Source organism: Musa acuminata, chromosome BXJ2-4 (genome assembly GCF_036884655.1).
Source record: "Musa acuminata AAA Group cultivar baxijiao chromosome BXJ2-4, Cavendish_Baxijiao_AAA, whole genome shotgun sequence".
Classification (NCBI taxonomy): Eukaryota; Viridiplantae; Streptophyta; class Magnoliopsida; order Zingiberales; family Musaceae; genus Musa; species Musa acuminata.
In genome coordinates this window covers 36,238,637-36,255,529 of record NC_088341.1, presented here as the reverse complement: position 1 = coordinate 36,255,529, position 16,893 = coordinate 36,238,637, and the positions used below count along the sequence as shown (strand labels likewise).

Sequence of the window (16,893 nt, the reverse complement as noted above, 5' to 3'; positions counted from 1 at the left end):
TCTCTCAGACTCGATCGATCGATCACGCAGGAGAATAAGAATCATAAGTCATACGCATCAAACGTTCAGGCCGGTTCAATTACATCGACCGGCTATCTGATGATCATCAACATGCACGTATGACCCATTTCCCAGTCTCGAACAATAGGGACAAAGCCAACCCATACGAATTAGGCGCTCACTGATGCTAAACTCAGAAGAGCAAGATAGGAATTACCTGTAACATTACCTCTTACTGCAAGCCATAGCACATCCGGAGTTTTTGCTCCAACTTTGGACGCCAGTGGCTAGTGAGCTTATGTGAAGAAACAAACTTGCGAGGCTGAGGATTTCTGCATCCTGCAAGGTTATTTTGGAAGTATGAAATTTTAAAGCTAGGAATTTTCTCCAATACACCATCCTGAAACAGGAATTCAAATTGCATGAAGCAAAATTTTGATGTCATATAACCTATGAATGAAGTATTATATCTTTTGGGTTCTGCAAGTATTTTATTTTTTCCTATACAAATTAGATTTTCAAAATAAATCGCCAACTGTACAGCTAAACAAAATTTTATTATCACCTAATCTGTGCGAAATTATATTGCCAATGTTCCTTCAATAATTTCATTCTCATCAGAATCTGAACTCTGGGGCTTTGGCTTCGACGCAACCCGTGAAAATCCGTATCCGAGGGAGCTACCACTTGTTTGACATAACTGCAAGTACAGAAAGCTCATCGCGTGAAGGTCAGGGAACTTGATGCAGCATAAGAAATTAGAGGTTAGCACACAAAAATAAATCAATTCAGCAAGTATAACATGAACAATTTGTGATATTTTACCTCCGTGAGCTCTGAGAGATGACGATTTCTGAATTCATTGATTGTTGCAGCAATTTCTGACATAGGCAACTTGGCCTGAAGGGGAACATAATTCTCACAGATTCAATGAACAAAATCAAGCCAATGTTATCTATGACCAAGTACTAAATATTCAGAATCATGTAAGTTCAATCACACATTGATATTCAGTTTACCTGTGCAAGAACAGCTGATGCTAACTGGAGACTTGGTTCCAAAGTTTCAGGGACAACCTTGACAATATTCAATAGAAAATCTAATTAGAATGTCAAAATGATCTTTTCATCATGATATAGTGATGTCTATATAACTGAAGAAAACATGTTGACACTTTTTTCTCTCTTCCTATGCTTTGAAATGGAAAAGGGATCGCATAACCTACCGCGGATGCACCTGCCTTCTCCAAATTAATGCCATGATCAACATCATGGGCCCGAACAAATGTCTTAACATTTGGAAAGTATTTGCTCAGTGCCCATACTGCTCTATAATTTGCACCAGGAGTATCTAAAGCTATTGCAGCAGCACAAGCTCTGTCAGCACCAACTTTATGAAGAACCTGAAAATTAAGATTCCTGAATCTATGCCACAGATTATTTTATATTATAAGTGATAAGCAAAATTAAAGCTTTTCTAACCTCTCGGCTCCCTGCATCTCCAAAATACACAGGAAGGTCAAGCGCACGTCCAACCGCTACCCGGTCACTGATAATATGGCATGAAAGATAAACAACTTAACAAACAAAAAATAATTGGAAACAAGTAAGAGATTTAAGTCAAAGAAAAGTAGATCCTTTCTGATGAGACCATTTAAAGTTCAAAGTATTGTAAAGATGTTCTATCAATTTTGCCATCTCAACTAATATGACTAAGAACTTCAACTGTCACAACGTTCAAATGTACATGTCAAAGATTTTAATTTAATTTACTCTCCAAACAACCCAGAGGATCTTCACCATTCCTTTCTATCTGAGGATAGTTTTAATCCTGTTGTCCTATGCCATATATGGCTGTAGCATAACAGTGATATGCAATAACCGCATAATCAGATGCTTTGTTTATATCCAAAATAGTTACAAATGTAAATCCTCTGATACATATAATCAGATTTATTTTAGTGTGCCAAAAATTATGCTTTGTTGGGTATAAAATTGCTCCTATATCCTTGGACAATTTAGTTGGTAGTGGTAAGGCTTAGCCATGCCAGTATCATACAACTAAAAATTCTGATGCTTCTATATTAGGTAAAATAATGCAGATGAATGAGGATTACATTTCAAGAAGTGCTTTGCTAAAATATTTCAAAGTTTTCTATTGAGTACTCATGTATATACTACTAGTAGTGATCATTTCTGTGCAGGAGACACTCGAAAGCACATAGGTCAGTAGCTGGCAAAGTTGTGACCATATAAACACTAAATCAAGATATGCAATTTCGCCTGGTTCGGTATGGCATGACCAGTATTTGCCGGTCCGATTGCCAACCGGCAAGCAGACCAACCCAATTTCGAGTGGTTCAAGTGTAACACAGGATTACGGATCGGTAAGCCCTATGAACCGGGCAGTGAGGGTTGTGAATTAAAAATTTTAATTCAGGCTCGGTTCAAGTTCAGGCCCGGCAATGGACCTGGATCGGACAGTAAGCCCAGCCAGATTTTTTATTTTAAAATTTAAAATTTAAAATTAAAACCCCAACTTATCGAGTCGTGTATTCTTCCCCATGTCTGCCTATACCGTGCTGATCCAACCCGGGACCAGTACAGGGGTTCGGTATGAGATTACATTCCATGCACTTAATTATACAGAAATGTAAGAGCATGCCTATCTACTTCATGCCTGAGTTCATCATGCAATTTTTTTTATGTAAATACATTTGTACTTTAAAGAGCTCATATCATTAATATAAAAGTATAACATAAGCCATATAAGAGAATACAAAAGAACCTTACCTTCTGACGTCAAGGGCAACAAATGGAATTAACCTCTCGGAAAGAAGTTGGGCTATAATCTAAAACAGAGAGACCGAAAAGCTGTTACATTTTGAAATGAACATAATACTGTGGGAACATCATATATTGGCCTGGTTCGAGATAAGCAAATTAATGTGTCAAAGAGGAGGGTAGCAGAAGTACCTGACCAACACGTCCAAATCCACATATGATTATATGGTCTTGCAGATCATCAGTCTATACAAGAAAAGATGATAACGAAGATTAAACTTCTGGCTAGCTATAAGTACATAGTAACAATTGTGGGATAATACAAAAAATAAAATATTTATGAACCATTTATACGTGTAATTTACTTCCAAGCCTCAAGTAAAATATAAAAAGAATTGGGAGCCAATCCGTGGCTAATAGTAAGACACTAAGCTGGAATTTCAAAACATGCAGTATTCCCATAACAAACCAAATATCAGTTAGCATCCACAATTCTACTTTTCTTTTTTTGCACAATTCTACTAATATTAATCATCACAAAAAGTGTTTCGCTTGCAGAACACTAGGTTTACAGAAAATTAGAAATTGGCAATTTTCTTGCTAATCAGTTGTATTACCTAATTAAGGACATGAAAGTCATATTCCAAAACAACACTTTAATAATTGTTAAATAAATATTGTATATGGAGTTCTTTATGCTCAAAGGTATGTGGACGTTTAAGTATGGCAGGTCAGACCATTGTTGCAGAAACCTTCTACCAGTATTTCAAAGAGCTTCACAGGTGTCCAAGTGCCGGACAAATATCCAACTCAGGGGCATATCTAAGATAAAGATACACGAAAGTTGATGCAGAATCCAGGCTAACAATTGGTTGAAAATATAATGTAGTGACATGTGTATAAACATACAACATGAAACAGATTATCACAATTTTGCAGAATCCTGCAACTTTTACCCAGAAATCCTTAAGAAGTAATGAAATGTGTGTGCAAATATATTTAAAAAGCACTGAATATCCTTGCTGACCAGATTCAAAAAAATGAAAGAAACTTGTACCATAAGATCCTATTGTATTTGAAATGAAATGTCCAATTATTTTACCTCACTTTCTACTGGCAATAGACTTCTGACGTCATGCTGCTCAAATCTAGAAGCAAGCAACTGACCTCCAGCAGCTAACCATGGCGTAAGAGCCATTGAAATACCAACAACCAGAAACAACAATGATGAAAGCCGAGAAGATAGGATACCCTATATACAAAAAATAGAATAAATAAGTTTCATCTGTCAATCAAAACTATCTAGCCATTTCTATAACAGGAAAAGGAAAAAAAATCTATAACAGGATAACCCTTAATTTTCCCCTGATGGCATAATTATGTTACTGATGGAGCCAATGCATAATGACATGTATAAGCATGCTGCAACCTAAACAAACACCAATTAATATATATTGTATGGTCGCGACATATTTGGAGAAAATAAATAGTATAAAAGAGCTCTTAAAAAACACCAAATTCAGAAAGATCACCTGATTTACAGCTTCTCCGAAAGCAACAAATGCAAATTCTCCACCAGGAGCTAGGAGAAGACCAACTCTTATTGCCGCTATAGGCGAAATGCCAAATAGTCTACCCACTAAGGCAACCAGCACAGTTTTTCCAACAATTAAGAGACTCAGTGTCCCCATAATAGCTGGAAAATTTCCAAGCAGCAGTTTTGGATCAATGGACATACCAACCTGAAAAAAAAACACACATGAAGTTTATGAACAAGTTTGTCAATGACATAGAAAATTATACACATTACATTGTACATTCAGGCCACGGTATACAGTCCAATAACTGGCATAGTTTTCTCAATATAACCAAAGTTCAGAAACTTCTTATACTAAGGCTAAAGCTGACATGATACTAAATGAGAAATGCTATCTACCATGGCTCATCGCATGTCCTAGGGAAAGCTTCATACAAGACATGCAGAGAGAGAGAGAGGCCCAGCAGACTCACACTCCATTGTGCATAGGATCACAGTATGTAGCATTAGGTGTGTGCCAATGAACCAGTCAATTGAGAATGTAACTCAAATCATTGCATTTGTTTTGTATTGGTTTAATTTTTCTATAATGACTGGCCTGGTATAGTTTGAAAAAGACAAAAGTAGAACAACTTTCAATTTGGTTTGGTTTGGTCTGTGGTCTAAGAAACATCCATACTAAACCAAACTGGAAATGATATAACCATACATAATACACGGTGCTTGGGAGGGTATCCTATTTGCATCAACCACCTACAGGACCCAGATCTTAATTAAAGGTGATCCACAGTGGTCATTTGGTGGTTGTCCGGTGAAGGGCTGGCTTGTGCAGCTGCTCTCTCCTTTCTAGCTGATGTTTCTGATTGCACTGCCCATGGCCATCATATGCAATTTTCCCATATATTAGCAGACTGGGAGGCAAAATTTGTTCTTTTTTGGAGTGTTGTACCCGGTTAATTCCCCAGCAAATGCCTTGGATTTAGCTAAAAATGATATGCATGATGAATGTTTCTGTTACTTTTGGAACAAATCTTATGGTGGTCTTGAACCCTATTTACCACAAAAAAAAAAGATCCTACAAGTTATATATAATAATCAATATACATAGAACATATTTGTTAGAATTTTTAATGTAAGTGTTATGAATGTAACATTCACATAAACTATAATCACGTATAACATAATATACAAACATTATACAATCTTGATACCAGACCAAATCAACTAATTTTGGTTGGGTTTTTCCTTGTGGTTCCATACACTATATATGTCTGATTCCATTCTAAATTTCCACAAAAAATTAACTGAACCAAACCATGTGAACCCTTATGTAGCATTGTTCAAATAGATATTTAATGAACAGCTAAAGAGTTCTTCACCTGCATTAGTTAAGCAGATCGGTGGTTTCTTTTCCACTCTTTCATATTTTCTATATTTACTACTCAACAAGGATTCAATAATAGCATATCCTTTTATTGCTTCACTCTTTCTTTATAATTTACTTGTATGCAAATATGTAATGGATGTACAAAAAGGATATATAAAAGCATAAAGTAACTTCATAGCATAATGGCAATGTGAATTTAGCCCAGCATCATTGTTGTCTAAACAATCAACATGAAAGGATGCTTTGAAAAGCAAACATAAAATACTGACGGATAGAAAAATGGGTCGTGCATTGACTCTCAACCTGATTCACTTGCTTTATGTAACAAAATCATGAAGAAATGGGACACAGGATTCGGATATAGTACATACTGTCATGAAAAAGAGGCCCAACAGAAGGCCACGATAAGGAGCAATATCTGATTCAACTTGCAAGGAAAATTCTGTCTCTGCTAGGAGAAGACCAGCCAAAAAAGCTCCCAAAGCCATAGAGAGTCCAGCCTGTTATAGGAAGTTCCACTAATGATCATTTGAGAGAACAGCAGGGAATCATAATAAATAGTTGCACATACCCTTGCTGTAAGAAGACTTGTTCCCAATATAACAAGGAGTGTATTTGCAGAAAATATCTCAGCATTTTGGTTTTCTGCAATTTGCTTATAAATTGGCCGAAGAAACTGCCAGGTCATAATAGCCAAAGACAATTAATATATATTGAGAAACATGATGAACTCGAAAAAGAAAATCCTACAAGATGTATGAACAGAAAATTTTGTGTTGTAACATCAAATTTTAACCAAAAACACTCATTTAAGCACACTCTGTCATGCAAACTGACCATAAAAACATGTCTTACTCAAACAATACAAAACCTATATCCAAAATAAAATTATTCCAAGTGTCAATAGCAAAGGAAACATCTCGTAATCAAGAGAAACTTTCAGCATATCAGGATAGCGGTAGTGAGAAAGTGAAATTAAACATAAAGAATTATGAAGGATATTACAACGTTAAATCAATCAGGAGTTAGAGCGAAATTAAAAAAACAAAACAAAGAAATCCATATGGAATAAGATAATACAAACAAGAATAACAAAGTTCAGCCAAAAAAAAAAAAACTGACAAAAATAAGCAAGATGGAAAAGTTAACTTGCTTGGCTTAGCAAACACGTCACTCAAAATTAAACAGTATATAGGGGGTGTTATGTTTAACACTGCCAATGTGAGTCCCAAGCCCGGATGAAAAAGGTAGAGGGTTGCATTAGGTCACTGACAACCAGCGTAACATTATATCAGTCTCATGAACATTGATCATATCTGATTTCAATATAAAGAAAGTTAGGTCATCACCCGAAAGTGACAAGTCACCTACACCACCTAAGTGTCCCGAATTGGTCTTTGCAGATCTTAATTACGGCAAAAGATTCATGTAGCAAATCCCAAATAGTTAGGACTTACAGTTTTATTGTTGTTGTTGTAGTTGTATAAGGGGTCTTATGTTTGTTGGTCCCTTGTTATATTACACTAAAATGGTTTAAAATACCAGTTGAACTGGTAACAAGTACTGGTAAGGTGAATATAGTTTCATATCATACACCATTCTTTTCAACAATACTATGCAGGACATGTCGATAAATCATTAGCTATACTTGTATCATACTGATCCAATAGGTTATTGCAACTAATATCAAACCAGTATTTAAAAACATGATAATAATGAAATATTTGTTCAATAAAAGTCCAACTTACCAAGCGTCCTCCAGCAATTATGGCAGCGATAGCAACTATTGCTTTTACAGCAGCCAATCCAAGAGCCTCTGCTATTGCTTGAAATCCCACCTGAGGGAAGACAAGACAGTCAACAAACAATAATTTTCTTAGCTTATTTTATGAGCTTGCACTTGAAGGAGATCTTGATCAATAAGATGGTAAAATCATATAAATTACGTAGTCATCAACCCCTACCAAAAGTATAGATATGATGATAACCTACAGTTAACCAAGCAAAAATAAAAAATAAAAAAGACAGAAAGATCATCGCTAAAGAACTCACAGTCGATGATAACTTGCAAAAAAGTTCTTAGAAAAGTGCATCTGAAGTAGTCAATCAGATTATCAGAGTGCACCAAAGTGCAAAACCACCAACAGGGATACTGAAAAGTAATTGTCTTAGCAAATGAGGCAGCTCAATTAGTCTGGCATCAAAAGATGATGACAGGTAACATTCGCGGTCTTGGTATACAAGGGAATGTGGATCTACTACTAGCAACTTGATTCTTCTTATATGATTCTTGTATTCTATCAAGGTCACTTGGTTCATTAATATTTACTCTCAAGTTTTTATGCAGACAACTTGATGAATTGTGATCTGGCATCCGATGATTATTAGTTAGGGCTTCCAAAACTAAAGATTATTTGGTTTCTTGAACCATAAACCTATATGATAAGAATCAAAGACATTCATTTATCAACTTCATAGTGCTATTTAGAATGCTACTCTTCATAATTTGAACTTTTTAGTGCACCATATATCCCTCTATCATGATGCAAATTCTGTAAAGGAAGAAAAAAATCTTCAGAGTATCTGAAGTTAAAAAAGGTGGCTCAGATCAGAAGGCTCCTGCAAATACCAGAGTTTGGGAGAGTAAATAGACACAACCTTGTAACTGCAAGCAGAAGGCTATTATGTAGCTTCAACCTTGATAGACAACCTTACCATAGTGACATATATATATATCTCTCTCTCTCTTTCTCTCTCTCTCTCTCTCTCTCTCTCTCTCTCTCTCTCTCTATGTGACTAAAGTACAATGTGTTACATCACTTTATTTTTAAAAAAAATATTAATGAGATGGAGTGTAGAGACAACTATTATGAAAGGCTGAATGCTACATCGGTAAGGTTGCATTAAGGCTAAGCGCGGACCTTGGTATAACAGTAAGGTTGCTCCTTTGCGACCTGGGAGATGGAAACATTCTCTTTAAATATTTAAAGTAAGACTGCGTACATTGACCGTCCCCAGATACCGCATTGGCAGTCTTATGCACTGGACACACCCCTTTTTGCTGAAGGCTACATCACAACCCATTTAAGGCACCATAACTAGACCTCAAAGAGTAGACAACAAGATATCAACTCAAGCTCCATAAGGATACCAGCCATTCTACCTCAGATCTTAGGAAAACTGATCCCTAAATGCATCAAATTTTGGGGAGAAAAATATCAGTTAACATCTGATTTATCCTGTAGCTAACAAGTCAAAATCTAGTTTTTCTATCAAAGATAGCTATTAATGCTATAGCTTATAAAGATGGTCATACAGTTAAAACCTATATTAGGGTCACACTTTAATAAGATTTTATGAACAAGCTGCTATAAAAACTAATAAAGCATTGCTAAAAATGAGTAAATAGAAGGTTACCCCTCCTTTGGATGAATTTGGCGAAATGAGAGGTATCAGTATCAGCAGAACCACCACTGCTAAGTCCTGTGATAGATTACGGTAAGGCATCAATTACTAGATCAAACAAAAAATTATTAACAGGAACAGAATAAAAAATATATAGCAGCAAATACCACGATATGATATTCAACTCCTTTAAGCTGATAGAAAAATGCAAGGCAAATTACAAGCAGGAAAAAAAAGTTCCCTTAGAATAGAGGATTCTTTTGTCAATATAGGCTTTAAACTGATGGAAAAATACAAGACTAATTACAAGCAGGACAAAAATGTTCCCTTAGGATAGAGGAATTCTTTTGTCAATATAGGTAACACACAGCAGCTGGGAAGATACATATAAGACAAGACAGCCTGATATCTGATTTAACTTGCAGGCAGACAAATCTGGTTTCAAGTTCAGGATATTGTAAATTCATATTGCAAGCACCAAGCAGAAATGAAACTTCTACCTAGAAAAGATAGAGATACCTGAAAGAGTAACACAGAAAAAGTAGCACGTCCATGGCGTGATGTGCTCTCCCCTCGTTCTTGCAGCACCTAAAAACGTGCAAGTTGATAACAAAAATGAAGTGATACACAAAATATACACATGAAAATGGACATCCAGAGTCGGAAAGTAATGAGTAGTTGCAAAACAAATATACCTGCAAGACAACTGCTGTAGATGATAGAGCCAGACCATTACCGATAACAATTGCTGCTGGGCCCAGTTGCCCAGAGACTAAATGCGCTATCAAGCCAACTACTATTGCAGTGACCAAAACCTGTGAATTGTCAACAAAGCAACAACCTACAATAAACAGTTTTGCACAGGATCACAATTACAGAAGAATTACAGCACAATGGAATCACCTGAGCAGATCCTAAGCCAAAGACATATTTCTTCATTGAGCTTAGCCTTTCAACAGAAAGCTGCAATTGTGTGTCATAAACTCAGTTGTCTCATCAAACAAGTTCAACAAATGATCAACTATTAGTACATCAGCAACCGATAAAAAAAAATATAACTTCAACACACTACCTCAAGCCCAATATTGAATAGCAAAAACACGACTCCAAATTCAGCAATGGCCTTTGTCCCGTGAACATGCCGAATAATAGACAGCCCATATGGACCAATCAAGATACCAGCAGTAAGATATCCAAGTACAGGACTACCTAGAAGATACAATAGAGAATAAATGAAGCTATTCAGATAAATTCTTTGAATAAACACAGGTAATCTCATAAGACAACTGTAGGAATTCACCTATTTGACAAGGCAGAAGGCACTGTGACCAGAAAGAAGAATATTACATGCAAATTTTTACATGTAATTGTCTTCATTTTTCACATTAAATCAATTTTCTATGATAATTTTTTCAGGAAAACTGTGTCCATTATTTTCATGACAATAATTCTATTTTTCCTTTTTGGACCACCCATGAATTTTAGTCCCCTCGCAGACTATAGATAATCAATGTTGCAAAAGAATCACGTAAATATGTTCCATATAAGAATCACCTTTGGCATATTTATATACTGAATGCAGCTGTTCCTTATAATCTTTATCAATATTTACCACATAAATTTGGTCTCCAAAACTGTCATTTTTTCCAGCCTAGAGTTGCAGCATATCTTAAGGTCACATAGAAAGCATAATGGGTTTCAGATTTCACTTTGAGACTCGACCAGAACATACACAAATATTTTGGTATTGCATTGTTTTTTATATAAAAATGATGAAAAAAAATAGTTATCAGATCTTCCATCAATGCTGAAACCATTTCCTTGTATTAATTGACTTGTATGCATAATTAATAGTATCCATGTTTTTGTATATGTTCCACTAACCACCATCACATCATCATCCATGAAATGACCAACTTCGTCTAGCTTCATTTGCATATATGTTTCAACCTATGAAATGTGAAAACTACAGAGTAATATATGACCTCAAAAAAAAAAATCCCAATTAATTGTCAAGAACTTTATGCTGTGCATAATCATAGTTATAACTTGCTACTGTGAACAAGATTCTAATTACTCTATGTTGGATTCATCAATTCTTTCTGACTATAATTATCTCCTTAGCCAATATTTATCTTCATAAACCATTCTAAAAAGCCGTAGCCAACGGACATCTCTAGTTTTATTATGTTCCTCTCTTAAGTAGGTGATCTTGGCATACTTCACTGCATCATTTTGCTTTTATCATAATCTATTAATCCTAGTCTTTTTCCCACAAAACTAGAAGCCCATTTTTAGCACTTCAATAAAACAGATTATATTTGCTTTCTCCTTGACGAACAAAATTTAACAGGGTGTTCTTGTGGTGAAATATGAAAATCAACCAATAAAAAGGGTTGATTCTGTAGAAAAAGAAATAATTAATCAAATTGATTTTTGCATATAAACAAACAGTAAAACTCCAAGCACTTGCTTACCTCCAGGTATTTTCTGGAATATCGGTACAAAGATAACGCTAGCTAGCAGTAACCACAGCATGTCAAACAGGGAGGCCTCTTCTTCATTTATCTGTCAGAACAAGAGCAAGAAATTATGTTAGTAGAGAAATGCAAGGTTAAAGGAGTATTAACAAAATTAATGGGAAGTACCTCTATATCAAAAATACTAGAGAACATTTTTATTTGAAAGTCCATGATATACTTTAACAAGCACTAAAATATTGTGTCACAAATTATAATGGATGAAAATCTGCAATTAAATTAATACCTCTTGCTGAGGTAAGAGTTCAATAAGTTTCTTTAATCTTTTAGGGATCTTCCTTATTGCTCGAACCACAGGCTTGGCAGATGAGGCCACTTCTTCAATACTGATTACATCTGGCTGATGAAGCAATTGTGAGGTCCTTTCAACCCGATTACTTAAGAAGTAAGCCCTGGCACAGCAATTAATACATATTGAATTCCAAAGCATTGTTCGTTGGCATGAGAGCTTAAAATAAAATAGTTAGACAGGAGAATCATGAAAATCAATAGCAATTAGGATGAGAAACCAACTGTATTTATACTTTATATGCCCTTTCTGGGTACAGGAGAATCATGAAAGAAAATTTAAGAAATTTAAGAATTACTAATAAAGCCATTTTGTATATCTTCTGTCATATCAAGTATTTGTTGCTAGTTGTTCTAGGGGTGTCATCATTCAAGCCAACCATGCATTTGTTCTACAAAATGTAATATTTCACCAAGAAATGATGGCAAATATACAAACACTAGTTGGTAATCTTACTATATAAGCAATTAAAAATGGACCTACAAATTTTACCATAGACAATATTTCCTGTGTTAGATGCCTACAGGAAATACAAATAGGCCATAAGTGTAATTGATCTACCAGTAAACAAGGACAAAAAATTTAGCACCATAAAGTAGGCATAGCAATTGCTACACGATAGATAGCAAAGATGTGAAAGTCTATTTGGCAAGGTCTGGTGGACATGAAGCTTTGAAGAATCACGATACCTATATTTCCAGAAACTGAGAGAAATTGACATACCAAAGAACAACAGGCTTGGATGTGTAACTCTTGGGATGCAAGCAAGTTAAACAAATGCATGTGGTAGCATTAAAAAGACTGGAGCCACAAGTTGAGTTAGAGATTTCCCAACCTGATCATTTTCTAAGGCCAACCAAGAGCAAGTCAAAGAAAACTGCTCATGGCCAAAAGGTGTGGTGATATGGAAAATTTCTCATATCAAACGGGTCCAAACTTAAGAGAAAAAGTAAAAACTAGAGCAGCAATATAAAGAACCTCTTCGATAAAGTAAAAAGAATAAGATCACCGGTAGGGTGTGAACATCATAGAGCAAGGGTTGGCGCAAACTTTATCCACATTATTTTTAAATTTGCTTGTAATAATCAAGTATATCTCCTTGTACATTTACTTGTAAGAGGATAGAAAAGGAAATATGGAATCCAAAAAAGCTACAAATTTGATTGTAATGATCATGAATATTTTCTATAGCTAAAGAGCAAACACCACCAAAAGGACAGGAAATAAAAGGGACAAGGATACCTTTAGAGTACTCCCTTTTGGGGCACAAAAAAAAAAGAACAAAACATAATGCTGGTAAAACAGTGGAGCGGATAAACTAATAAATAAGTATCCCAATGAACATAAAAGACAAAATTATCAGGGAATGATCCAGGTTTTGCTCCCAAAGCATTTAAAAGATGTCAAACCACAGACATCATCTACTAAAATGGTTCAAAGGGTTAAAGAGAAAGAGAATTGTGTCACTGATGCCCAGATAATCCAAAGAAAACACTAACAAGGCAGAACCCTATAACCCCTAAGCACGAAAAAATGAAACTCTTAAAATAAAAGAACACCAGAGCAAAAGGTAGATGTATAAAGGGCTAACATGTTATACAACCACCTTATAAAGAAAGGGAGCCATTAGTGCGCAACCGACATATTGCAACAGACAAGAAATGATTTTGGAGTCAGTGAGTTGATGAAATTTATGATTTCTATATGTAAGATTTGAATTAAGTTAACACAAAAGAGAAGCAAAGGTACCTTTAATCAAATCAGAAGTTAACCACAGATGGATTTGTCCTTGATAAATGGATAATGAGAAAAAAAAAAAACATTATGTTGAGAACATATTTTAGTCCTAATATAAGAATACACTAAATCAAGCAACACAGAAATCACCTCGAATACTAACAGTACTACTAAAAAGATTTAAGAGGGTCAGGTTCCAACGTCAGAAGAAAGCCATGAAATATCAAATATAGAGTTAACGCACTAGTTCTATCAAATATCAGAATTGCTTATATTTCAAATGAAAAAAAATATATATAAAAGTATGATCCACGAGAAAGTGGTTATGCCTAGTCGATCACCCAAAACAGTGTCTGTTGTTAAAGTCATATGAGCACATCATAAGGTAACAAGTATACCATCTACTTTTAGGAGAACATTTCTTAGGACACGCACATCAACTCCTTTGCAGGAAAGAGGGGCTCATGCATATCTTTATATTTAATGTAGATTCAGTGTAAACCAAAAAGAAAGGCTGAGCAGAATGTTTCGGATTCTTAAGACTTTCAAAAGCAATTTCAACTCCGTTATTGGATAAATTCTCTTCATCAACTTCATTAGCATAATCACATAGCACAAGTATCAAATTATCAGTCTTTAGTTACATGAATCTGTAGATACATTACACCATGATTCACAGAGATTAAAAAAAAAAGAAGTTGACGAAAGTTAATAATAGCAATACTTAAAAAATATTGCCCTTTTTATGTTCCTTGGTTCATCCAAACAAGGTCCCTCTAGACCAGGGTGCTTTGAATTGCAGAAAGTACAATCCACGACAGTTAAGAGCTAAACAGAACGTAATGATTATTTGGAACTACCTGACACGGAAACATTGATAAACCATGAAGGATTTGAGTAGCAGAAGTTAATGCATTACCATAAAACTCACCCCATTCCAAGAAACATAATTCCGATAACCAGCTTGGGTGCTTGCTTCTTCGCAAAATTAACAAGGCCATGGAAGACAGAGGCAAGTGTAAACTCTTCATCTTCTACATCAAAAGAGAAAAACGATGCAGAAAAGAACCTTGACGACTTTTTCAACGAAGCCTTGGGTGCATTAACAGTTGAAGAACTATCCCTAGTGAAGTCCTTTTGTTGTTCCTGCTTCTTTGCCTTTGACTTTTCAAACTCTATATCAGCTTCTTTGGTAAAATCCAAAGTCAACTTCCCATTCTCTTGATCACTCAGTTCATCAAATGTTTCCACCTCTTCAATGCTTCGAACAGCCACATCACCAGCCACAAGTTTATCACCAACCAACGCTTCATCTCTTTCGGTAGTAGCGTCGCTGACAGTACCTCGTGTAACCTCCTCAACAACATTTGCTTCCTCCTTAACCACCTGGTCCTGAGAAGGTTGTGCTTGCTGCTCAACAGCATCAGCAGAAGAGACAGCTTTCTCAGCTCTCTGTAGTGCCAGCTCCGCATCATTAACACGTTGAGTAGCCTCCAGCTCAAAAGCCACTGCCTGTTCAGCGAGAAGCATAATGTTTGCCACATCCTCCTCAGCTTTTAATGAATCCAGCTGAGCTTTCTCAGCAATCTGGCGCAACCTCTCTACTTCTTTTTGCAGTTCCTCCTTCCTCATCTGAATGCGTCTCAAACCTTCTGCACAGCTTTCCAAGCTTTCCTTGCAGCCACTGATCTCTTCTCGAGCAGATACAAGTGCTTGTTCCTCATCATTCTCCATTGAAGGTTCTGTCAATGTCGTTTGTTCCTTTTTGGAATCAATAGCTTCTGCTGCCACGTGCAGCCTAGCCTCAGCCATTGAGAGGGCCATGGTGGCCTTCTGGACTGCTTCTTTGGCAATGTCCTCTTCGTTAATGATCTCCTGAATGGAAGAAACAGCAGAGTTAACATCTTCCCAGGCTCGTTCCGCTTCATCTTTTAAGGCGATCGCTGTTTCTGATATCTTCTGTGCCTTCTCTTCAAACATGGTACTGTTAAGCCGAGCAACCTGCAATTCCTTGCTAGACTTCTGTAGCGATTCCCTCAACTCATCCACTTGATAGGCTTCCTTTTCCTCCGCCTCTGGACCACTCAGCTTTACATCAGAGCCAGCCCCTACTTCCGAGTCTTCGATGGAAGGCATCTGCTCATCCACTAAGTTGCTTTCAGTGGCATCAAAATTCTGATTGCTGGCACCAACATATGCCAAAGAATCATTCGATTGACAGTTTAAGAGCATGGATCCCTTCAGAAGCTTCCGAGGGTTCAAGAAATTGCCTTCGAAAGGTCTCCTCCATCGCCCGGAAAAACTAAACGGCTCACTATAATCTCTCCCGAGCACTGAACCCAATGAAACACGACCATTACCAAGTCCACGCACTCCCCCGCCCAAGGAATAAGACTTGAAGCAGACCTTAGTTTCACGAAGTACGCTGCGACTTTGCCCTCTGTACGTAAACCTCAAATAACTGGAGCCATTGCCGTAATCGAACGCGGTCGTCGGCCGAAAACCACAAGTTAAATCCATCATCCACTTCCGGTGCAGACAAATCTAACACTTCCCCCACCTGCGGAAAACAAGCAGACCAGCATCATAATGAATAAATCACCAAGCACCAAGCACTCAACAAATATAAGAAAGCTCCCAATGACGGATCAAGATGAACATTAAACCCTAGAAAACCGGAGGAAAAGAAAATTCCAATAACGGATCAAGATGAACATTAAACCCTAGGGACCAGCGGAAAGGGGCGTCCGAGGAGCTCAAAATCGAGCTCTAATGAGGGCGCCGAGGGCAAAGGGGAAGCGGAGGAGTCGTACGGGCAGATCGAATGCCGGAGCTCAGTCGGAAAGAGATCAGATGATCAGTGGCGGAGAAGACGATGCAATCGGTGGCGGGAGCTCCTCTTTTCACCCCCCGCCCATCCCGTGGCAGCGATAGGGAGAGGAGAAGCAGAGAGCAGGGGCGGAGTCACGGAGAAGCGTTGAAATGGAACGGCGGGCGAGGAGGCAGTTTGCGATTGGTCCACAGGTTTGGGGACGCAGCGTTACCCTCCCCTTGCACGAATCACTCGCGGCTGCCGTCTTTTGATGCTTCGGTTGGGTTGAATATTCCTTGAAGCGGGCGAAGAGCCGCAATCCGAACGCTCGATGTGCATATTCGTCATCTATTCGGATTCGGATCCCATATCGGATCTGGTTCGGGTAATTGAAATCCGGCCC

The 16,893-nt window shown here is 37.0% G+C and overlaps 1 protein-coding gene across 5 annotated transcripts; it reads right to left on the bottom strand.

The window, feature by feature from the left end:
• Positions 1–201: 201 nt before the first annotated feature.
• LOC135582239 (K(+) efflux antiporter 2, chloroplastic-like) lies at positions 202–16,780 on the bottom strand. Of its 5 annotated transcripts, XM_065105286.1 has the most exons (22): positions 16,492–16,631; positions 14,610–16,238; positions 11,879–12,044; positions 11,590–11,680; positions 10,185–10,321; positions 10,016–10,075; positions 9,808–9,927; positions 9,632–9,700; positions 9,125–9,190; positions 7,456–7,545; positions 6,279–6,383; positions 6,079–6,207; positions 4,316–4,525; positions 3,886–4,035; positions 2,976–3,029; positions 2,793–2,851; positions 1,482–1,548; positions 1,226–1,402; positions 1,020–1,076; positions 826–900; positions 566–700; positions 202–339 (listed from the first exon to the last, which is right to left on the bottom strand). In XM_065105286.1, exons 2-21 carry the CDS (start codon positions 16,199–16,201, stop codon positions 581–583), a joined length of 3,594 nt encoding a protein of 1,197 aa, XP_064961358.1. In that variant the 5' UTR covers positions 16,202–16,238; positions 16,492–16,631; the 3' UTR covers positions 202–339; positions 566–580. The 5 variants fall into 5 exon arrangements, with proteins under 5 accessions (XP_064961358.1, XP_064961361.1, XP_064961362.1 ...); XM_065105289.1 differs by lacking the exon at positions 202–339 and having other exon boundaries at positions 424–700; positions 16,410–16,780; XM_065105290.1 differs by lacking the exon at positions 202–339 and having other exon boundaries at positions 424–700; positions 16,492–16,780.
• Positions 16,781–16,893: the final 113 nt, after the last annotated feature.